Genomic DNA, 24737 nt, shown 5'->3' on the forward strand with positions numbered 1-24737 from the left:
ACATAATGGGTCAACGACTTGTGCATTAAGAACTGTTTTTTCTAAACATAGCCTTAAACATAAACATTAATGTCGAATTTGTTGTTACACTTGCGCTGAAAGCAACACAAAATCAATTAAATGCATAGTTTTAATGAAATCAAGGCAGCAGCTAAGACACAAAGCAAACAAATAAACAGACACGCGATTATGAAATGCACTTCAGTCAGTAACACTTGTGAGCGAGTGAGCGACAGAGCGATATAGCGATTGGTTAGTGTAGCAACAAAATCAAAGCGCGCGCAACAAGTAAACAATGAACCCTAAAAATTGTGTGTTCATTGACCTTAAGCACACACAGACATTATCTTCTATTACTATGGGCACTTGTCTGTAAGGCAGCGAAGCCAGCGGCATTTATAAAAAGAGAGGGAGAGAGCGCGCAGGAGCTCCAATATAACGGTCAACTGATGCTAATCAGTCAATCAAATAAAAAGCTGTAAATGCTCTATACTATATTTATAAACATGAAAAAGAAAACTAAACTAGTTTATTTTGGTTTTTTTTTTTGTGTCTTTTTATGTGTTTATTTTGTAAATATATTTTTTCTACACATGCTAGCCCCAGGCGCTGCACAAATTATTTTGCCAACATCTAGTTTCTGTTTTTTTTTTATTGTTGTTGTTATTTCGCTAAGCAAACATGGAAAGCGCGTAACCAAAAGCGAACGCATGCATAAAGTTTTAATTTAATTTACAATACTGCCTTTTTTTTAGATGCCTTTTTTTTTGTTTGTTAATTTTATTTGTATCAAGAGCTGCTGCATGAGTAAATTGCATGAATAAAAACCACAACAAGAGCAAACAGTTGTTTTAAATAAAAATTGCAGAGTTCAGAGCAATTAAAATGAGTTAAAGAGCTGCAAAGTTTATTTAATTAAAACCAAACTCTGTATACACTTTTTTCAATATATGTTTAATTATTTACTTGTATATTTTGAAAAAAAAAAACAATAAAGTAATAACAATTTAATTAAAAATGCTAAAGCGCAACTACGACCAACTATTATATACACTTTGCTACAAGTTTGCCAGTGAATTAAGAAGTAGCAAACTATGTCTCGACTATTAAATACGCTTTCCATAAATTATGACAATTTATTGTAATTTTTGTTAACAGAAATATTTTAAATATTTAAAAAACTCATTTATTTTGAGCTTAGCACGCTTACGCCCAACTATTAAATACACTTTTGTGTATATGCTGCACTTTTCTTTTACTTACTCATAACCTAATTAAATTTGCTGTTTGCTTACAACTTCTACACACTCTTATATATGTTTTATATATAAAAGCGTATTAATAGTCGTGCCAGTCTCAACTATTACACGCTATTGCTGCTGCTGCTGCTGCTTTTGTTGTTGCTATTATTAGTTTGCGTGAGTGCGAGTAAGTTTTATTATTTCTTTTGCTTTATTAAACAGCTGTGCCGTCGTCGTCGTCGTCGTCGTCGCCCACTGCAAATTGATAATCAACAATCAAGAAAACTTTTATTACCTGCCCATACATAAAAAAATATTATGAGGCATGTGTATTGTATATATATATATATATATGTGGTACTATATGCTATTAACTGTGCATGCTTTGGGACAAGTGGCGTGTCTGGCTGGCTCAGCTCAACGCGATGTTGCGTTCCATTTGCCTTTAAAACATAACTCTCTTTCCAAAAAAAAGACTGCGAAACACGTTTCGCATTTGTGGGCACAGACATTTTTGTTGAAACTATATAAAATCGCGCATACGTATGTATGTTATGTATACTATATAGTTATATGTTGTTAATTCATGCGTCTTTCGCATTCGCTTTTATTTCCCTTGACGACAGCTAAAATTAATTATAGTTGAAGCTTTGTGTAAATGCAGCAACAACAAATTAGATTTAACAACAATCAAAACAGCCCGACAGCTATACAAAGTTGTTAGTTAATTAATCACAAAACAGTTTTTTTTTTTTTTTTCAAATTTCGAAGCATACAACAAATGCAATTTCAAGCTGACCTTAGCTGACTGCTAATAATGATAACAAATTATATAGAACACTAATTAAAATATTATATTTTTTGAAATACTTGCGCATTGTAATACAAATTCTGTTCTAAAATGAGCTGCAGTTTTTATATGGTGTATTGAGTCAGCTAGCTAATATCTCATTAGTCTATAGATAATACATATACTAAGTACGCACTGCTATTTTTGCTCTCGTTTAAGCGCTGGAATATCCACTGATATAGCTCACACTACATGATATTTACATTTAACTGCCATATAATATATAACATTATCAGTCATTGTTGTTTATCTACATATGTGTACAATTTATTGACGTTTATTTATTTTGATTTACTACACAGGGTGACTGGTGGCTGGCGCGCAGCAAGAAGACACGCCAAGAGGGCTACATACCCTCCAATTATGTGGCCAAATTGAAATCCATTGAAGCTGAACCGTAAGTAGCAAACAACTATAAGTTATCAGTTTAATGGGGCTTTTTTTTATGAGCTAAGCTGCCTTATAAGTAATCAAAGCCGTCTATGGAGTGGTAGAGAGAGATAGAGATAAAGATAGAGTGGACTAAAGACAAAAGAAAGTTAGAAAATTACGCATAGTTTAAGAATGAGAGAATATCTATACTATATAAATTAAATTAGTTACTAGTTTTTGTTAAAAAAAACAAAGAAATTTATGCGACGCCTAAATGCATGCAATAAATTATTGTTTACTGCACGCAGACTTTTGCCGCTGAAAAGTGTGCTACGATTTGCGATTTGTTTTAATTTAAACAGCTACATTATAATAAAAATCATGCCATAGCTATATAATATGAATATAGAGTATAACCTACGAACTAACAACTTTTAAATATTTATTTCAAATATTTTTTATAACTTTAAACTTGTCTTGTTTTGAATTCTGCTGCACAGTTAGTTCTATAAATTTGCATGATTATTTAATTCTTAGCTATTCTAAATGCTGCTTGCTGCTTTAGACTTTCCATTCGAATCAATATTATGCTTATTGTATAACTTTTGTTATGTTTCTATAACAACAATGCATTTGCTCTGATTTCATTTGTTTATTCGTGTGCCTGGCGCCCATTCGCTTATATGGCTAAATTATGCTATTATGACATGCATATTCATAGCATAATACAAAAGACTAAAAACTAAGCAAGCTAGTTTCAAACTATTAAGCGGATGTGTCAAGCCAAGAATTTAGCTAATTAACGTTTTGATCAATGCCAATTTATGCACACGTTAAATGCATTCAACACACACAATTGATACGTTGTGTTTGGAAAGTGCTGGAGCAACCCTCGATTGTAATTTATATTAGTATGCCGAAACAATTAAGATTTGATAAGCAACCTTCTGCTGCAGACAGTCAGTTACATATCAATTGTATAAACAAGTTGTAAACATTGCCGCCGCTTCAATTACAATAATAAACAAAAAACTGTAGCGTCTTACATTATTTATTTATTAATTTGCTTAGTTGTAACAAACGTTCTGCGTTTTGGCAATTAAATTGAGCGCGTGTCAAGTGCGTAGACTTGACCTAAATTAGAAGCTTAAGAGAGTTAGTTTGATATGTAAATGACTAAGGAGCGTCTGGAGAGCCTTGCTTGACACAGTTTTTTTGTTGGGCTGTAAATGCATTTTTAAATAAACTAAAATACAAATGAATTTGCATAAATAAAGCTGCGAGCCAAGAGAGTTACTTGGACTTGGACTTGGATATTTGTTTTGGGCGTAGGGAAAAGTTTATAAACCGGTAAATCGAACAGCAGCAACCACAAAAATCAACATTAATTAAATTTATCTTTTGGCGACGGCGGCACATAACTGTAAACAGTCTGCGCATTTTTTTTGGTATTGGAACTTGCAGCAGCAACATTTTATTTTCTTATAGGTTTTTTTTTTTTTGTTAAGTACTATTTAGCAATATTTACAAGCAATTGTCGCTTGCTGTGGCTTTAACAATAGTTTTATGCATTTCATGTAGCATTTCTTAAGCGCGCGCTCAGAGTTTTGAAGGTCTTGCTCTTTAAACGCGGCTCAATAGTTGGTTATTTTAACCTAATTATGGGCACAACAACAACAACAGCAACAACAACAATCATTGCTGACATTTAATTTTATGCATAACTCAGCGTTAAGAGATTCACGTTGGCTGCTTCTTTAATTTTCTGGTATTTATTTGCAATGCAATAAATTTGCAAGCGCTTAAAGTGGCTTTCTTCTTTCTTTAACCATTTCTCATTATTATGATTATGGCAGGCAATTTTAGCTTAAGAGGCTCCAAAACTTCTGAGAATCGTTTTGTTGCTCATTGTTGTTGCATAATTTAAAATCCATTTAATGTGCCCCAATAAGTGTTAATAGAGTTGCGTCCTTTTGTTCAGAACAAGTTCAATTAAGCGGCTTCATTAAAAGAGAGCAAGTGAACTACATTTCAGCTTAGTCTGAGGCGCTAAATTAAGCAAGGAATAAAGAAATAAATTTATTTATTTTAATTGTAGTCTAGAATTAAATTCTATGGTACAATTTATATAGCTAGAGCAACAAAGGCCTTCAGGCTGAGATAATAATTAATAAAGAAAAAGACAAACTAACTAACTAAATGAAAAAAGACGCACTGTGAATTTTTCATGTATCGAATCTAATGAGCGTTGAACTCTAATCGCCTCAAAAATAAACAATAGAATTTATTTAAAAAATTTCAATTTATATTTCAACGCTTTTTGTCAATGTTGCGCTGCTTAAATTTCTATTGATTTATATAGACAAGTTAACAAATGCACTCAAATCACGTGTTTGTGCCATATTTAGGTCAAGAGAGTCTCTCTCGCTTGCAGCTGAAGAGCAAATGCTGACGCATGCAACTTCTGCTGACGTCACAGTCAATACAGCTCATAAAATTGAATTTTTTAAGACGAGGCTAACTTGCTTTGAATTCCAGTGAATTTTTGTTGACCATAGTGTTAATTTTGTTTACTTTTGGGGATATACCCAGCAAAGCTTTCATTATGTTTACTTCCGAATTAAATAGTCCGCATATTTAACTATTTTGCAATTGTTAAAGCGTTTTAGCCGTAAACTCGAAATGGGCATTAATCAGACACATAAATCGCTAATAAATGTGCTGCAATGTACAGACTGTCAATGAGTTATATATATATATATATATCGGAAGTTCTGAACCCATTGAACTGATTTGCCAAAAACACGCGAAGCCACCCACAAACCTATAAAAAATGCTGAATTGAATTGAAGCATAAACTAAACATAAAATATAATTTTTATGCGCAATTTTTTTTAGATTATTTTATTGTTAGTAAACACAAAGCGTTTTATTTTTTTTTGCAAATTGACACGCACTGCTAATGACAATTGTTTAATTATGATGCCATTTATTTGTTTTCTATAAAACTTTATAAGTTGCCACTCGGTTAGACAATACTTTAATGTTGTGTGTATTTAATTTTTATTTATTTACTTATCTCATCTGCCATTTGCGGAAGGTAGTTCGTAGTTTGCTCTAGACAGCGAAATTTATCAGTGTGTGTGTGTCAATGTCAGTAACTGAACTGTCATGTTAGCTGTGCATTTTAATGGCTTAATTAATACAGTTTTAATGTCAGTTCAGTTTAAAAATTAAGCGTGCATTACTCATTGTGCTTTAAACTTAATTTATTAACGGGAAAGTGCGCGCAACTAAAGATTAAGCAAGAAAGAAAGTGACTCCGAGTACTTTAATTTTACATCTCTTTGTTTATTAACATTTATATTAATTTCTTGTTGCTTTGGTTTGTTTACATGCCCTTTTGTTGTTGTCAATTGCAATTGTTATTGAACATGAAACAAAATGTCATTGAACTGTTGAACAATTGTTGCTTGGCTTTTGTTTATGCATTGCGTGTTCGTCTTTTTCATAATAATTTTTGTTTTTCTTTTTTACTCATCATAGGCTTCAGTTATGTTTTAATTCAACTGACGTTTGCTGTCAGTTAAACAGACAGCGATATGTTCGATTTGATAGAACGGAAAGTGCCAAAAATAATTATTTTAGGCAGTAGCTGGTCAATGTGCTTGAAGAAGGTCGGCTAATGCTTAAAGCCTTTAATGCTTAATTTAATGCGCGTATTAACTAATTTGACAAATTTCACGCTATAAAATTGTTGTAATTTCAAACGGTTTTTTTTTCCTAACTAATTGATATATCAGTTTTGAGTTTAAAACACTCAATGCAATTAATTTGAAGGCTTTAGCCATTTGCATTAAGTTTTAGCGCCATAACTGCGTATTGATGTGTTTTTATTGCTTTCCTGATGACCTCTACACGCACCTGAGTTAATTATATAGGCAAACTAATTACGCTAAAAAGCAGTTGTAAGCTTAGCTTTAATTCTAGGTTAGAATTTGGGCTATAAAAATTGTTGATTTCATTTCCATAGAAAGCAATAAGAAAGTACAGTTAGGTTGGGAATGAGAACATTTTGGGCTTTTGATTCTAGTAATGTGTAAATGATAAAAATAATAATAATAAACTTTAACTAAAAGAAAAAATAATGATCAAAACTTTAACTAACTTTAGGAATTTATTTTCTATTCTCAAACTTAAAGCATACAATCTTATTATATTAATACTTATTAATAATATTATGTTGTATATTACATATCGAACTTAAACTAATTTTGGTAATTTATTTTAGTTTCTCAAATTCGTTTGAAACTTAAGATTTTAGTATATTAATTACTTTTAGCCTTGAAGCAACTAAACAAAATAGTTCACAGCTGTGTCAACAATTATTTTCTTTTACTAGATAAAATAAATATAAAAAAATAAAACTAAATAAAAAAAATATTTAGATATTTAGATGACTAAATTAGTTTGTTACTTTTTAATTGAGATCTATTGAGCATTTTTGTTAACAATTATTTTCTCTTACTATATAAAATAAATAACTAAATATGTATTTTGTATTTTTTTATGTTTTAGTTGAGATCTATTTAGCATTTTTGTTAACAATTATTCGCTCTTACTAGATAAAAAAATAAAAAATAACAATTAAAAAACTTTAGATTTATTTATTTTGTAATTTTTTATTTTTTAGTTGAGATCTCTTTACCATTTTTGTTAACAATTATTTTCTCATACTAGATAAAATAAATAAAACATAAAAAATAAAGATAAAGATAAAGACTTAATTTATTTTGTATTTTTTTATGTTAAGATCTATTTAGCATTTTTGTAAACAATTATTAAGCTTAAATTATAGCAGCTATTAAAAATATGTATTTATAGCTTAATGACAATATCATTAATTAAAATTCTGTTTTCTTTCATTCTAGGTAAGTAAACTGAAACATATTTAACTGAAACACAGCTGGAGCAGTTTTTGAAGTGGGGTAATTTAACTATAATAAATTATACTATATAAGCAAATTGATATGCAATTTTCACAGTAAAAATGGTGTCTCATAAATTTAGCGCTATTACGTGAATTGTTTAATATGCAATGCAAACTAAAACTACTACTAATGTTAGTATGTGTGTGTGTGTGTGTGTGTGTGTGTGTGTTTCAATTACGAGTTCAATAGCGTTCACAAGAACTTCACAGTTGGCATTTAAAAAATAAAATTATAAAGACGCATAATTTGAATTGGAAGCAGCGGCGACAAGTGATGTGCTCGTGTCGCATTTATTGTTTGTTATTTATAAACAACAAAATGTCAAAGCAACAAAACTGTTAATTATATTAAACGCTTTGCGTCGATTTGCAAAAGATCAGACGCACTTAATGACTAATTGCTGTCGTAATTGTAAATTTAAATTAAACTCATTTATCTTGTCTCAGCTGTTGCGAGAGTTAAGAGCGGTTAAACAAAGAGAGTCGAACAGCTGTTCTGATATTTAATGTGCTTGTTGGATCGAAAGAAAAACTTCTTAAGCAACATAAAGCTGCAAGCGCTTGGTATAAGAGTTGGCGCGCCAAAGAGCAAAGCGGACACACACAAGCTGAGCTTCACATAGATACACACACATACAAAGGCGCACTCACAAAGAGACTGGTCGTAAGACGGTCTGGGCTGCGTTTCGTGTGTCGTTTTGTGTTGCGGTGTTAAAACCTTTCTATAAAAATTTCATAAACGTATCAGTTGTCTGCGAAGCGGTGCACAAAACGGACGTACAAACGGAAGCTGAGCTAAAGTAACTAACAAATAAAAAAAAAGCAAACAAAATCCAAACGCGTTAAATAAAAAAGTTTATTTTACTGCAATTGTTAATGCAATTTATAATACGTCTCAATGTGTGCGTCTAACTTATCAACTAAATAAATTGTTTAAACTGTTTGTTGCACGCGTGCGCGGCTACATTTAGTAGCAACTGTATGCATTTTCTTTGTTTCAACATTTCGCTGTCCAAAAGCTGCGCTCTCGCTGTCTAGCTACGTGTGTGTTTATGTGTGTGTGTCTATAAAAATGTGCATGTGTGTGTGTGCATGTAAAGTGCACTTACATTGTGTTTAATGGTTCAACAGCAGCAGCAACAAATGCAACAGCAACATTTTTATAGCTTAGCTACATGTTGCTAAAAGGTAAAAATAATCAACATGTTGATAAAGCGGCCAGCAACAAATAACAACAAAGTTGTAGCTGTTGTTAGGCCGCTTTGTTCAGTTAGCGTACGCTGGACAACAGAACTTTCTATTTTCTTTGCTGTTTCGTGCTGTGTAGTTTTTTATTTTCAAGTTGCTACAGTAAAAATTGCGTAGGAAGCAACATTAGATTAGATGCTTAGAATGCCGACAAAGCAGCAAGAAAGCAGCTAAATAATTAAAAGCGATATCGATAGACGATAGTTTGCTTCAGTGTTGGTTAATTCAAAATGAAGGCAATTACATAAAATTAAAAAGTGAAGCGTAAACTAAATAGATATTTCGAAAAAAATATAAAAAACTTAAGGCATTTACTACTATTTTCAAACTTATATGCATATAAAACAAAAATGTTTACACATTTATTTAGAATTTACAACAATTAAACTTGCTTATATATTTTTATTTAATTTATTACACTTAGCGCATTTTCACTGTCGCTACGCAGCATTAGAATTCTCAATGAGTTTTGATTAGTTCATACGAAATTTTACCGTTGCGCACAGCTTGTGTTCATGCTAAGAATAACTTTGTGGCTTTATTTTAACTCTTTACATAATATGCCAAAAGCACATCCTCAACTCGTCAGTCAGTCAGTCCGTCCGTCTGTCCGTCTTAATGGGCTCATTGCTTATCTTTAATTATGTGCTAAAATGCGCATTTTGTTCAACACTTTATATGCTTGTGTCACCAACCATACTTATAATAATAATGTTTTAAAACAAAAAACTAAGCGATATTAATATGTTTAGTTAATGGCCGCACATGGCCTGACAGAGTTTTGTGCTTTACTTTTGACACCTCCAACACTTTTTTCGTATTTGCTTGGCTTTATTTATTTATTTTATTTTTTTTTGCAACCTGCGCCATATCAATTTGAACTTACGTGACTTGAACAAATTGCATTATTTTGCACATATATATGTCTCTATATATATATGTTGTCATAGTCGCGCTCACATATTTTGTAGCGGATTCCGAGTGGAACTTGCGTGTGTTTTTGCTTCTGCTGTTTGGCGCGCGTTTTACGCTTATCTCACTAAATGTGCAACATGTGTCAAGTAGAAATTTAAATGCTACAAAACCAAGAGTTCATAAAATGCAAGCTAAAGTTCATAAAATGCGCGCAAGAACTTTAAGTTTAATGCCTGCGGTCATGCAGCTTTAAATGCGTATACGTATACTTAATATTTGGTACAAGCTACAAGCTTAAATATTTTATTACAGCTACAAATCCATTAAAAGCAGCAAAGTTCAAAAGTTTAAATCTTAAGTTCTTAAGCGCTTTGCAGCTTCAACTCCAAAGTTTGTCTTGTCTACTTTGCGCCATAAATTCAGTTCTCTCTCGCTCAGTCTCTCTTACCATAAATTTCCTGTCTATGAGTCATGCGTTCGTTCGTCAGTCGTCAGCCAGCAGCAGCGATAAAAGATACAGATACATGCAAACTTACAGATACAAAAGCAATGAAAATTACTTTAAATTGTTTTGTTTTGCAAAAGACAAGCAACAATTGCTGTTGACAGTTAACAATAAATTTAATGCATATGAGTTTAGTTTAAGATACAAAATAAATTATTAAAGTAAAATAGGAAACCATGGAAATTTCCCAAAAATATAAAATTCACTTCTTGGAATTTTTAGCAAGCAATAAATAAAGTTGGGGTATAGCATAAAAACTTGTTTCACTTTTTAATCAATATTTATGCTAAAGCTTTCGATTTTTATGCTGCTGTACATATATATATATATATATAGTATGTGGTTAAAGGTTTGCTGAACTTGCTGCGCGTGGCTGTAGCTGTAGCTGTAGCTATGACTAACTAAAGTTAGTCGCTCGCTCTTGTTACCATTGTGCAATGACCCAAATCAAAGCCACACTCATTATTGTTGCTCGTCTGTCTGTCTGTCTGACTGACTGGCTGCTGTTATTTATTTTTATTTTTGTGTTGTGCTGTGCGCTTAATTTGCAAACTAAACGCTAAGGCTACCAAGTTTTTTTTTTGGTATACACTACAAGCAGAGAAAGTACACTAACTTGGCGTCTTTGTGGCTATAATTGATTTGGTTTTTTGTTTTAAAGAGGCGTGGTCTAGCTAATATATCTTGGCTGGCTGAGGTTTCATAATTTGCTTGGCAACATTTTGCTTAGCAACATGCCAACAAACCAGCGCATAACTTCACACACACACACACTCAAAGATAATGAGCAAAAATACATAAAAAAGTTATATACAAACAAACCGGTTCAAATTGGGTCGTAGTACTTTTGAGTGCAATTGTTACCTTTGCAGCTCTCAGGCTCATTATGCTGGTTCGCTCTTGTTCAGTTTGCTTGGCACGCGCTACACACACACACACACACACACACACACATACATACTTCAATGATTTTGTAACAAATTTCGCATGCGGTTAGCATAGGTCAAGTCGTGTTCCAATCGACGCTTCTTCATGGTTTCTTCAGTCCCTTATAAGGCCAATAAGCCAACCTTGCTGATTCTAATGCCATATAACACATAAAAAAACGTCAAAGCCTCGCCACAAATTGTTTATTAACTAATCATTAATGTGCAAGCTTCATAGCTACTGTTAATTTTTTTTGAAGCGCCAACGGTTTTTTTTTTTTACTTCTTTCAAATATTTTGCGCAGATACATTTTTTTATGAGCCATGTTGTTTGACTAGTTCTTTAAACAAATTGAGCTTATCAGCAAATATATGTATCTATATACGTTATATAGACTTTCGTTTGAAATTCTGGTTGAACAGGTTTCGATGCGTGTGTGTGCATTGTTATTGTTATTGTTATTTAAACACAGCTGTTTTGTCGATTGTTTAAACAAAATGTTAATGCTGTGTATATATTAATTAAATACATTTTGTCTTGCATGCAAAAATATTTGCTAAAAACTATTTGAAAGCAAATAGTGCGTTCAACAAAAAACAAAAAAACTTGAAAGGCAAGCATATTAAAATAGTTGAGCATTTAAAAGCAAAGCATTTAAAAGCAAAGCTAAGTTATAAAAAAAAATATTTAATATAATTTTATAAGAACTGCAATAAGTGTGCTTAGTAAAAAAATTGAAAGTCAAGCATATTAAAATAGTTGAGCATTTAAATCGCTTAGACAAACCAAAAGTTATAAAAAAAAATAATAAATATAATTTTAAAAGAACTGCAATAAATGTGCTTAAAAAAAACTTGAAAGTTTATATTAAAATAGTTAAACTATTGAGTAAACTAAAGCGTACTTTTTTTTTTATAAAATGTTATTTATTATATTTTATTTAAGTTTTATAAGCACTGCTTTTAGCATAAATTAAAAGATAAGCAAGCTCAGCTTTGATATAAATCGTAAAAAAATTGCTGGCATTACTCATCAAAATAATCAAGATATGCAATAGTCAAAGAATCTTGAAGCTCAACAACATTTTGCACTTGATAATAATTTACAAAATTAAATTGTTTAAAAACAAAATCGCCTTGTTGCAGTTTTTTTTATTCATTGTTTTAATTTTTTGCTTCAGCTCAGCTTCTTTTATGGGCTGACATTGACATTTGCTGCTGCTGACGCTTATGATATTTCTTTATGGTCAGGCTGCTGTTTATTAAAAGAGTTTTGTTTTGTACGGTGCGGTGGGGGGTGTGGGTAAATATATTGTGCATTTGTCTCCATGCTGTCTGCAAGGATGTGCACTTCAATGCTTTGCCGGCTACTCTAAATCGTTTTGTGTCTCAAGTGCTGCTGCCTGCCCATGGTGCTGTTTGCTTTGTCGGCAACTTGCTGCTGCTGTTCAGTCACCATAAACTTGAACTGCTGCTGTCCAAGTTATAGCCATTTCCATTTGCGGCATGACAGCCTTGAAGTCACATTTATTTACATACACACATGTACGATCTTGCCTTTGACTTTACTGCGCTAGTTCAATGTGCAGTTAATAAAGCCATGAATTGGTTAATTACACTTTAAATTTTATTGAACGCTTGAACTGGCGCCCACACAACATCATAGAAATTCATCATAATTTGTGACAACACTTGTGTCATAAATCTCAAGTCTGGCGGCAATATATAAAAAAAAACTTGTTTATTTAGCTGTTTTGGCGACATTTGATACCTGGCACCAGCAACAATTGTAATAAAACATTTATAACTATTAAAGAGTTACAAAGAATTTGCTAACAAAAAATTAGCAAATTCCAATGAAAATGTATTTAGATAAAAATTTATATGCAATGAAAAATGCATTTTTAAGCTTTAGTATTTAAATTTTATTGTAGCTTAAGCTAAAAGAATTTATCGGAATTTATTTAGCATGCAAACAATTATTAGATTCCAATTAAATTCAATTGTTTGCTATCAAATTTTCACTTTTTAGAGCTTTGTCTTCTGTGTTTGGCTTAAACGAATTTAACAGAATTTAATTCTATGCAGTTTTAGCAATAAAACAAAAGCAAATTTGGACTTATTTGCAACCATTTGTGATTGTTGCCTGCCCACGACGCAAATATCATTTGAATATAGCTAAAGCTATCAAGCTATCATTCGTGCATTCAATTGCAATTGTTTGCTGCTATTTTCTATATTGTTATAAACAAATCAAGGTTGTGTCGTGTGGAAAGCAATTGAATTGAATTCAACTGCGACGTTAGGGGAAAAATACAGCAACAACAAATAATTATATATATAAAAAAAATAATGCTCAACGCTACGCAGAAATTCCCCCAAAAATGTGTTTAGCATAATTCTAAGTATTGCTCACCAATTTGCTGTTTTGCAAATATGCAAAATTCCCATAGTCTGCAAATTAATTTTGACTTGGACTTGAAACTTGTTTTAGCATTTTAGTTTCACTTTCGTTTAGGCTGTAATTAAGCATGAGTTTAAGTTGAAATATGCTAAGCTAATGAAAACAATGAAGTCATAAGCTCAAAAAAAAGTTGAAGCTTAGTTATAAACGACAGCGTGAGACTCTGCAGCTCGGCTTATTAATTTGTTAGTCTATTGGCATTTTTTGATTTACTAAACTAATGAAAGCAGTGAAGTCATAAGATCAATAAAAAGATGCAGCTTAGTTATAAACGACAGCGTGAGACTCTGCAGTTCAACTTATTAATTTTTTACTCTTTTAATAAACTAAGCTAATAAAAGCAGTGAAGTCATAGGCTCTGAAAAAAATGTATAAATATTTTAAAAAATTATGCGCTACTAAATTTAATATTCATCTAATTTCTTAGAAATATTTTTAGCACAATTTGCTTGTTTTTGTTTTACAAATTTGCCTAAGCGACAGCGTAAGACTCTGTTTAGCTTCTGAAACTAAAAGACCGTTTTATATTTCCAAGTACAGCGTACACAGCAAAGAAAATCTAAAGAAAAACTTGAGTTCCAAGCGTTGCGCAAGCTTCGCACTTAATTTATTAAATGCATTTCTTAAACATTCCACAGCTGCGCTAAACAAATAACAAGCAACATTTGTTGAAGCATTGTTGTTGTTGTTATTAAGCCCTAAGATGACCACAATGCCCGTGGTCTGGTGCACCGACCCGAACTCGGTGAACAATAAACCCACAGCGTTCGCCTTGCATGGAATTCAGCTGCAAGGCAAAGTAACTGAGAAGCAAGTGAATGCGCTGCGGGAGCTGGTGAATGCGGCGGCAGAGGGGCGGCTTATCTTGCCATCGGATGGCACATTTATGCTGCTGGACAGCGGACTAAGCATCGAGAGCAGCATCGTGGCAGATAAGACAGCAAACGCTAAAGAAAGCAGCAACAGCAGCCAGGAGACAGCCAAGAATACTTACATACTAATGCCAGTGAGCAATAAGAATGAAGTAACGACGCCACGAAGTCAGCAACAATGCACGCCAGCAGCCATTGCAGCGGCAGCAGCACAATTGGAATTTCTGCTGGAGCCAAAATATTCCACAACGCCCACAAGTCAGAGAAGCGGAAGCGGCAGCAGCAAATGCAGCGCAGAATTTGCCAATGATGGTGAAATTTTATATGAATTTTTGTGCTGCGCCAAGTGCATGAATGAGCAGCAGCAGCAGCAGCATGATGTTGCTGGCGGGCACAACGGCACTTGTGGTGAGCGTCGCCTGCAGCGTTATCTTAGCCAGAGCAAAGAGTTCATTGAACCGCTGCAACAATTGGAGGATACAGTCAGCAGCATTGGCAACAAGTATGCCAGGCGTGGCAATTGGCATATAGCGCGTAATCGCAACAGCAGCAATCGTCAGCAGCAGCAGCAACAGCAGCAGCCACACAATAAATTAGCCATGCAGAGTGTAAAGATCTTTCATAATCGTAGCAGCGTTTATACGACGACGCTCAATGGCGCGTGCACAACTACGAATGCGCATGCGAGTGTGGGTGTGACAGCAGCAACCGCTCCAGCGACAGCAGCAGCAGCAGCAGCTAGCGACAACAGTTTGTCGTTGACAGCGTCGGTGTCAACAACGTCGCAGTCGCCGCTCTATGCGATTGTGTGCAAAAACCGTGACGCAAACGTTAACAAGACTGAGCAAACAACAACAACAACAACAAATAATAATAACAACAGCAGCAACAACATGTTAGCTGCTGTGCCTGAGGAGCCGCCAGCAACAACAGTGCAGGATTTAATCAGTTTCGATGATGTCGCTTTAGCTGCTGCTCCCATTGCAGCTGAGCCCAGCTGTGATTTGCTTTGTGCGCCCAACGAGCTGCTCGAAACGCTTGTCACACCGCCGCCCACGCCACCCAAGCCCAGCTCGCCCGGCAGCAATAGCTCGAGTCGCAAAACAAGCTTCGACTCCACCTGCACCATCAGTTCCATGGACTCGGGTTTTATGGAAATGCAGCATAAGCTGGATGCGCTCGCAGCAGCAGCAGCAGCTGCCTCCACAGGCGAAAAGATTGCGCGACGCAACTACAAAGAATGTTTAACACAATCGCGCAATCGTCGCAAATCCTATGAAGAGTTTAAAGCCATGTTTGCTGACCAGCAGCAGCAGCAGCAACAACAGCAGCAACAGCAGGCGGAAACACGTCTAATGCGGCGACGCAGTGGCATGTTGCAGGAGCAGCAGTCGCCAGAGCCCAGCAGCGAGCCAGCAGCAGCAGCAGCAATGTCAGATGACGCAACAACAACAACAACAGCAACAACTGCGTTGACAATGCTCGCCTCAATATCAGAACAAGAAACCACAAGCGCTGCTAAACCGGATTGCGCAAACGAGTTTGCAGCAGCAGCAACAACAGCAACTACAGTGGATGAAATGGATACCGGCGACGATCTAACAGCAGCAGCAGCAGCAGCAACAACAACGCAAGCAATTGGCAATGCCGCCACCACAGCAGCAATGCGCAAGAATTCGGATTTTCTATCGCAAATACTTGATCAACAATTGGCGGCCAAGGAATCGCGTGCTAAGGCGCACAAGCGACGCACCTCATACGAAGAGTTTAAGCGTCTGGTGCGCGAAATCGAATGCCCGCTGGAATGTGACACAGACACACCCGCAACGCCAGCAGCAGCAGCAGCAGCAACGCCAGCAACATCGCCGCTTAAGCGTCAGAACTCGCGACAGCGCAAATCGTTTGCCTCCTATTTTCTGCCCCGACGCGACAGCAACAAAAAGACTGAACCAGCAACAGTTGCAGCAGCAGCAGCCGAGCCTAGCGAGCAACAGTTGCAGGCATATGCCAAGCTGAATCAACGCAGCAACAGTTGCAGCTCCAACTATAAGCGCAACTTTAAAATCTACGACAAGCTCGTCTATGGCACCATCTACGATATAATACAACGCAAGCAGGATATATATCAGCTGACGTATCAAAAGTACGACAAGTACATGACCTATGGCACCATCTACGAGATATTGCATCGCAAGACCAGCCCCACGACAACAGCAACACACTCGCTCACTGGCGGCAACACTGAGCGCTGGCAGCGCAAAAGTCTCAGCGCCATATTGGAGCATAAATCAAACGATGTGATTTACGATATTATACAGAAGCGCGTTAAGGAACGACAAAAGCAAGAACAGCAGCAACATGAACAGCAGCAGCAGCAGCAACAACAACAGGATGCAACAAATTTGGGCACTCATGTCACGCACAAATATGGCACGATTTATGATATACTACAAGGAGAGAAATTGGATGCCAGCGAGCAGGCAACAGCAGCAACCACTGCTGCAACAGCAGCAACTAGCAACCACAAACCAGTTGCTGCTGCTGTTACAACGCGTTTTGTGGTTAGCCAAGTGCATGAGCACACGCCAGCAACAGCTGCAACTGTTGCTGCTGCTGCCAGCACGCCAGCAACTGTTGCTGATGCAAGCAAATGCAGCAAAATGCGACGCTTGTCAAATATGCTAAGCTATAGCAAAGCCTGCCAGGAAGCCAGCGCCACCGACAGTGGCGATGATGCAAATGTTGCTGCTGCAGATGAGCAACCCGCAGCAACACAGCAAAAGAAACGCAGTCAGGCTAAGCGCCGCATTGGTGTAACCAATTTGCTGCTGCCGCTGGACTCTGAGGAGCTTTATACGCGCATTATAGCGCAGCAGCGACGCGACAACAGCAGCAACAAGCACAACAGCAACACTGATGCTGCTGCTCATATGCTGCTATGCAAATCGAATTCGCTTGATGCTATTTCCATGTCTGTGGCTATATCGCCGCCTGCCACGCCCTCGCCGCCGCGTCCACGTCGCAGTCTCAAGCAGCACAAGTGCCAGCCACAGCAATTGCAGCCGCCGCTGCATAAGAAACACTCGCTGGATAACTGTGCAGCGCCCAAGCAGCCGCTGCGTCGTTGGTCTAATCAAACAATACTCAAATGTACTTGCCACATGCTTGAGGAAGCCGCTGCCAGTCGCCGTGCCAGCCAAACTGCTTGCCCCGCCCTCGCTGCGCATACGTGCGCTAATTTAATGCCCGAGTCTAACAGCAAAACAGCAGCAGCAGCAGCAACAACCAATGCAACGACAACAACTACAACAACAACAGCAATGGCAATCAAGAAAGGCAAATCGCGTCGACTTTCGGAATTTACGCGTGGTGAATTTTTAAATGAAAAATCGTAAGTTTGTCGCACACACACATACATACAAATTTGTATTCATTAACTTATGATTAGTGTATATATTATATATATAGTGAGCTCATATTTTATATGGCATTGCCTTTGATTTCATTCAACAAACACAAAGCGCGCTCAACAGTGCGCATGAAAGTTTTTTGTTAGGAAGACATCATCTGCGCTCTGATTTGGAATGCAGCGCCAACTTCAAGGCCAAAGCATTTCAAATTGTTACAGTTTTTGAGTTTGAGATATTTGCATATGAAACTTTTGTACTTGCGCATACACGTGCGAAAAAAAAAAAACAAAAGTAACACTTGACACAAAACTCACAAACATTTGTGGCTTCGATGTTTGTTTAACATTTAATTAAACAACAGCGTGTCATAAAAATTGTCACGACTTTTTGAGCTTACGCCTAATGAACATTTGGGGTTGGCGGGCAAACGCAACGCAACAAATACCCCAAGGTACAACATTAAAATACAAAAGCAACGCCACGTAGCCGAACGATTTGTGCATTGATTTGATAGCCAAATAATTGGCAGGTTAATAACATGTAAAGACGTGACGTTGCAAACGTCAAGCGATTACAACACTCAAAGCTCAAGCGAAAGATCGCGAGCGAACGCAATTCAAAGTGAAAGAAATTGTTAAAACAAAGTAGTTGAGGCTTAAGAAATGAAATAAGTTGCATTTAGAGCTGCAATTCTAACTATGCTGCTTCAGTTATGCATCTAAAGTATACCCTATTTTAAAGTTCAAAGTGTATGCAGCTTTGTTTTATGCCATAAAGCAAACTTTCAGCTCTAAATTCAAAGCTGCTGTAATTAATTTATAGTTATATGCTGCATACACAACTGCAGTATACCCTCTTTTGTTAAGCAAAGTGTATAAAACAGAAAGTTAAATGTTATTTGAAACTTAGTTCTGCTTTAATTTAGAATTGATTACAGCTTCCATATACCCTCTTTTCTTAAGCAAAGTGTATAAACCCAGCTTAGCATTGATTCTTGGTACAGAAAAAACTCTTATGGTAAAGTTTATGTTCTACTAAGCTTATAATTTTAATCTACTCCTATTTATTGCAATTACTTTTCATTACACAACATTAATATACACTCTTTATAACAGCAAAGTGTATAAAAGTGTGCTAAACAAACTTTTGTTATATGCACTGCAGCTCTACATTTTAATCTAGCGCAGCAGCTACTAAACTGAGTCATTAAACTTTGCTCCACGGAAATTCCCATAGATTAAATCTCTAACTGCATTAGACTCGCACTTGCTTTTGCACTTTGAATATTTACACGTTGCTTGCTGTGCATTGCTTTGGTCTGAGTCAGCGAGCACTTGACGCGATTTTCTACAGAATGAAAGTCAAATATCAATAACAACAAATTTGTTTTTACATAAGTTTTTGGTCAACACATTTGTGACAAAAGCAATTAACAACAGCTGTTGTATGACATTTTTTTTTTTTGTTGCTGCGCATATTATAAAACATGATTTGATGCATGTGAAAATAAACAGTTGCCGTCACGCCCACGCTCATGCCCACCGTTCCTATAGTTGTTGACAATTTTGCAGTCAATTAATTATATAGAATTTAGTTTAGACGCATACGAGTGAATTGTCTGGGTGCGGTTAATGTTATTGTAGTCGTAGCTAAATTCAATTCGTTGCACCAAATGCCATTGATTAGCCCAAGTTAAGTACACATTGCATATGGGGGCAACCGCATTATATAAATGCAACAAGTGTAGTAGCACGTGTTTAAGCCAGCTTAAGCTATAACTAGCTGAACTAGCATATATTTGGTCAAAGCTTGTCTTTGATCTTGCTTCATTTTCGATGTCAGCAGACAGCTTTTAATGACTGCAAATTCAATTAACATTGGCTTTATAATTGTCAAAAGCTTTTGACTATACTAAGCAGTAAACTTATTGCTTAAACTGTAGCTGCAAATATTTTAAAATAAATTGTTAGCTGCTGCCTTGATCTAAAGTGTTTAAACAAATATATTATCGATACTATCGATAAAACCATAGATAGCTTACCTGATCTTATGCAAAATTTGTCAATTGTAAAAATTCTCTAAGAACTTTTGCTTTGACTTAAAAGTTTGTCGCTTGTTTAGCAGTTTCATTATTGTTATCGATACCGATATGCGTATCGCTAAAACTCTTAATGTTTTGCCAACTTTTATTGTAAAATAATAATAATAAAATAATTCAATTTATTGCAAGTTTTTCTCTTATTTCTTTTCAAACAGTTTGTTATCGATATAGCTAAAAATATTAATGTTTTGTCAACTCTTATTGTAAAGATTCTTCAAGAACTTCTGCTTGGTCTTAAAACAATAAAAATAATATTGCAAGCTATTCTCTTATTTAACAAGACAGTTTCATTATTGTTATCGATACTATCGCTAATTCTTTTAATGTCTTGCCAACTTTTATTGTAAAGATTCTCTAGTAACATCTGCCTAGACTTAAAATAATTCAAATTCTTGCAAGTTTTTTTCTTATTTAACAAGTCAGTTTCATTATTGTTATCGATACTATCGCTAATACTATTAACCTCTTATGCGTACAAATATTTATGGCTAAAATGTTAATGTTAGTTTACGAATTCTTGTTTTTACATAATATGTGATCATTTATTTTTTTATTAACAAATAGTTAGACACTTCTACTGTTTGCCTTGCCCCAACTCTTATTTATGCCTAATGCTCTTGCTATTTTGACCTCGCTTATCAGCCACTAAATCTCTAATTGCATTTGCGTGCCACTTTGCCGTGTTCTGCAGTTGAGAGAATGGCAAATGAAATGCTTTGCTGATGTTATCTGGAAAGTGCATTCTCTCACTGAGAAAAAAGCGTCACAAAACTGAAATGTGCAATGCGAAAATGTTAAGCAAACGATGAAAATTGTTGACTTGGCTAGCTCAGTGCCGGAACTTGATCATTTCTTTGCCTGGTCTGGCCTGGCCTTTTACTTACAATGCGTTTTATGGCCTGTGGCAGTTTCTATTTGCGCATTTTCACTGCAGATTCTTACAACAACAAAGCCGCGTTTGTTTGCCGCATTAGCAGCAGCAACAGCAGCAGCAGCAGCAGCAGTTGCCATCAATGCTCTGAGAGTTGTCCATTTTGCAGGTGGGGCTAAATCGAAAGCCTGGCATTAACAAATTATTTCTGCATAAAAATATATGTGTGCGGACTAAGACACGCCTGCAAACACACACACACACGCACACACACTCTTAACTGGGATGGTAAATGATAGTTTGCTATTTTTAGCTATAGGGGGAACTGCTGCAGCTCTGTTGGCAATTTAGCCATTACCTGTCTGCATTGATTTCAAATTTGTTTCGCACGAAATCCGCTTCGCCTCACTCACTCACTCGATCGCTTGCTAACATGCATAAATACATATATCAATAGCTATAGAGCCATAGCATATAGTATAACGCACGCATATAAAGTAACATAGAGCTGCCACAACAACTATATAGACTAACACGGCTTTGTTTGCTCTCTGCAGCTTTAAATAAACATGTGTTCGATTCAGTTTTTTATGCACTACACTGAAAGAAATGTTGAAAGAAATGTTTGGCAGCAGGTCTAATTTAATTTATTGTCATGTCAACTTTATAATTGTACACAGTTTGCATGAATTTTAAATAAAAAGCAAGTTACACACAAAGAAAAATATATTTAATACTAAATTTAATATTGTCAGAATTTTTAAAAAATATTTTTGGCTAAAGTTTTGTTGCTTTTGGTTTTAAAATGTGCCAAATCTCAATCAAAGTTTACAAAACCAGCTTCAAAATAATTGCATTCAACTAAATTTAATACTAAATTTAATGTTGTTACAATTTTTAAGAGAATTTTTGAATTTTTTCTTGATTTTGGTTTTAATCTCAAGCAAAGTTTACAAAATAATTGCATTGAACTCATAAACTGAAAAGACAAAATTTGTAGAATTTTTTTGGAACTCAATTTAGCTATTTTGAAGAAGAGATGTAAAAGACCTAAATTATTTTGGAATTTAATTCAGCTTGAATCTACAGAATTTTAAATATATTCGTTTTTATCCAATCTGAATTGGAGCTGCATAACGAATAAAGTTAATGCTCAGTTAATTTCTTTCGTAATCGATTTGTTACCTGAAATTTCCTTATTTACTGCAGCTTTTCGCTAAGTGTAGCCTGCAGGTTGCCTTGGCATCTGGTCTTAGGGGCAGCCAACAATTAACTTACAAAAAGAAATCCTGTAACAACGAGCTGCGGAGCTGTGTGGAGCTGCTCGGCTAACAAACAATGCGCGCTCGCAACTAGAAAAACAGCATTTGCCATTGGCCTGGCCAGTTTTGCTTTATTATTATGCCATGCAGTTGGCTTTTTTTTTTGCTATGCCTAACACTTGGCATAAAATTGCATTGGCGCCATCTCAGCAATTAGTTTGAGCTGCAGCTTTTATAAATAGACACTTGCTCCCATTTGGAGTTGGAGTCTTGGAGCTGGTTGATTGTCTGTCATTTGAAATGAAAATGCAGGAAATGCAGCGCATTGTTAATCTTTTGATTTTCATTACATGCATTAGCAAGAATTACAAGTTTGCAGCTCATAAAAAAAAATAAAGAAAAAGTAAGCAGCTTTAGCTTTGTTGTTGCATAAGGAGCGTTTAAATAGCTTAAAACGTGACCTAATTTATTGTTGAACAAACGTGCGGGCATTAAATATGCTTTTAATTAAGCACGTATGTTTTATTGTTGAAACAAACTTTATTGCAAAATGAACAGCTGTCTGCTTATATTAAATGGCTATTTAAATATAATAAGCATTGATTAAGGCTTGACAATTTAAGACGCTGTAAGCTAAAGTTCATTAAGGGCATTTAATTTGTTAATTGCACTTGTCACAATTGGCAGCCATTGTCAGTGCATTGTTGGCCTAATTGACTTACTTGACTGTCTAAGCATTTCAAGTGCATTCGAATGCCTGCTGAGCTGCCTTGAGCTATTTGCATAGTGCAGCTCATTTCATTCATCTATTTATTCCCCCAGCTGGCATTAGCATATTATCTTGGGTAATTTACGTATGACTCGATCGTGTATGAAGTGCCCTAGGCAATGGTTGTTGTTTGTTAATATTGTTAACAATTGTCGCGTGTCAAAAACTGCTCCAGACTGAATTCCCAGCTTAATTAGCTACTATATATATAAATTATACTAAAAATGCATTTTTATCTATTTTTTTGCAGGTAAGTGCAAACAACAACAACTACGTAACTGAATTTAGTTGTATTCTAGAAGTTTCCATATTGCATATTGCGCATACGCAGCGTGCGCGCAAACAAGTTTGACTTAATTGTTTTTTAAAAACAAATTTAAATGCATGCATATGTCAGGCAAACAACAACAACAAATGTATAAATAAAGTCGAAATAAGGCAAAAATAAGCAAGACAACAATTATAGTGAAAGTGACAGCGTCCGTAGCCTGCATTTTTTTAGTGCAATTAACAACAGTCGATTCAGGAATCAGTCGCTATAATAATTAAATCAAAATTACACAAATATGCCATAAACAAATTGGCCTCGCATGTAACAACAAATTAGCAGCTGCCCCCAGTCTGAATCATGCGTGACGTACCCAAAGCACACACACACACACACACACACACACTTAACTGCTAACTGCTAATAATATATTATGGCTAACAATGCAACATGACCTGCTTCAATAAATCGCAGCCAGCAATTGGCACAGCCTAACAAACTTTGAACAATGGGTGCACGCATTGGGGCTAACCGTTGCTTCAAACTGTTTTAGTTCTTATTGTCAGTCAGCCAGGCACAATTGCAACCGAAGTGGGCACGTTGAAAATAAGCACGAGGGTGTCAATCAAACTCAAGTTTAGAGCGACACACCAAGTGCGCACGTCGAGCGCTTGAACTGAACGAAATTGGAGCAGCCTGCAATGCACTGAATTCTAGTGCAGGCCCCAAAGCACGAAGATGTGGCCAATAGACCGGACATGCCACAAGCCGCACACGCTTGACTTTTATACACTTTGTTTTTGAGAATTAAAGGAGTGCTGAAGTTGTGAGCAGTTTAAATAATCGATTTACAAGCTAAATTTAATTATAACTATTTTAATAGATTTGATTTCAACAATTTTTATGCGCATATAGCGTATTTTTTATATTTTATGGCTTAAACGCGTCGCTAAGTGTTCAAATTTAATGGCAAATTGCAGAAATAATCTTATTTTAATTAATAATAATAAGAATATTAAATTTTTTCAATTTTCATAGCACATATAATAGTTTATATAGAAACTGATTAGATTTCATTGCACATATATATTTTAGATAATAATTATCATTTAAATATTGCAGAATTAACTTTATTAAAGGCTCTCTCAGTATGCATAATATGCTAAGTCACGCTTTCAAGTTGCAGATAAAATTTACTCATTTGTATAGATTCAATTCTTTTCATTTGCCATAAAATATTAATTTTCTACTTACCTTTTTTTATGTAACTAAAGTTACGCATTTTTTTAAGCAAAGTGTATAGCATAGTCGCGTGCATGCCAATTTTTGCTGCTATTTTTTTTCTTGTATTTTGTCGAGTCATGTTGCATCTAATCTAATTTTAAAACTCAAATTGTGTGCGCACCTTGTTTGTGCATGAAATGCAAGCCTGCAATTAAGTTAGGCAGGCTACAAAAAAACACACACACACACACATACATACAACGAAAAAAAGAAGCCAAACATGTTGCTGTGGCCGCATCTTGTCGTCGTGCATCGTCGTTAACGTTCCACTAACCATGGCCAAAAAGTCCATGCCAAAGCGAGCTGACCAAGTTGAAAAATTGTAGAAAACAGCTTAAAAAAAAAAGATTGTACATAGACATGCATAGGCATAGGCGTATCATTTTGGA

The 24737-nt window shown here is 35.4% G+C and overlaps 1 protein-coding gene across 6 annotated transcripts in view; it reads left to right on the forward strand.

The window, feature by feature from the left end:
- The window catches only part of LOC108596956 (tyrosine-protein kinase Src42A), a 34025-nt gene that overhangs the window by 2937 nt on the left and 6351 nt on the right, over window positions 1–24737 (forward strand). For 3 of the 6 annotated variants that reach the window (XM_017983200.1, XM_017983202.1, XM_017983201.1), the window contains exon 2: window positions 2394–2488. In XM_017983200.1, coding sequence (XP_017838689.1) covers window positions 2394–2488 — 95 coding nt within the window. Of the gene's footprint in view, window positions 1–2393; window positions 2489–14153; window positions 17775–24737 lie in introns of those variants that run through there. The other 3 variants (XM_017983198.1, XM_017983197.1, XM_017983199.1) reach the window with 3 other exon arrangements.

The sequence above is a fragment of the Drosophila busckii genome, chromosome 2R, assembly GCF_011750605.1.
Source record: "Drosophila busckii strain San Diego stock center, stock number 13000-0081.31 chromosome 2R, ASM1175060v1, whole genome shotgun sequence".
NCBI classification, from domain to species: domain Eukaryota; kingdom Metazoa; phylum Arthropoda; class Insecta; order Diptera; family Drosophilidae; genus Drosophila; species Drosophila busckii.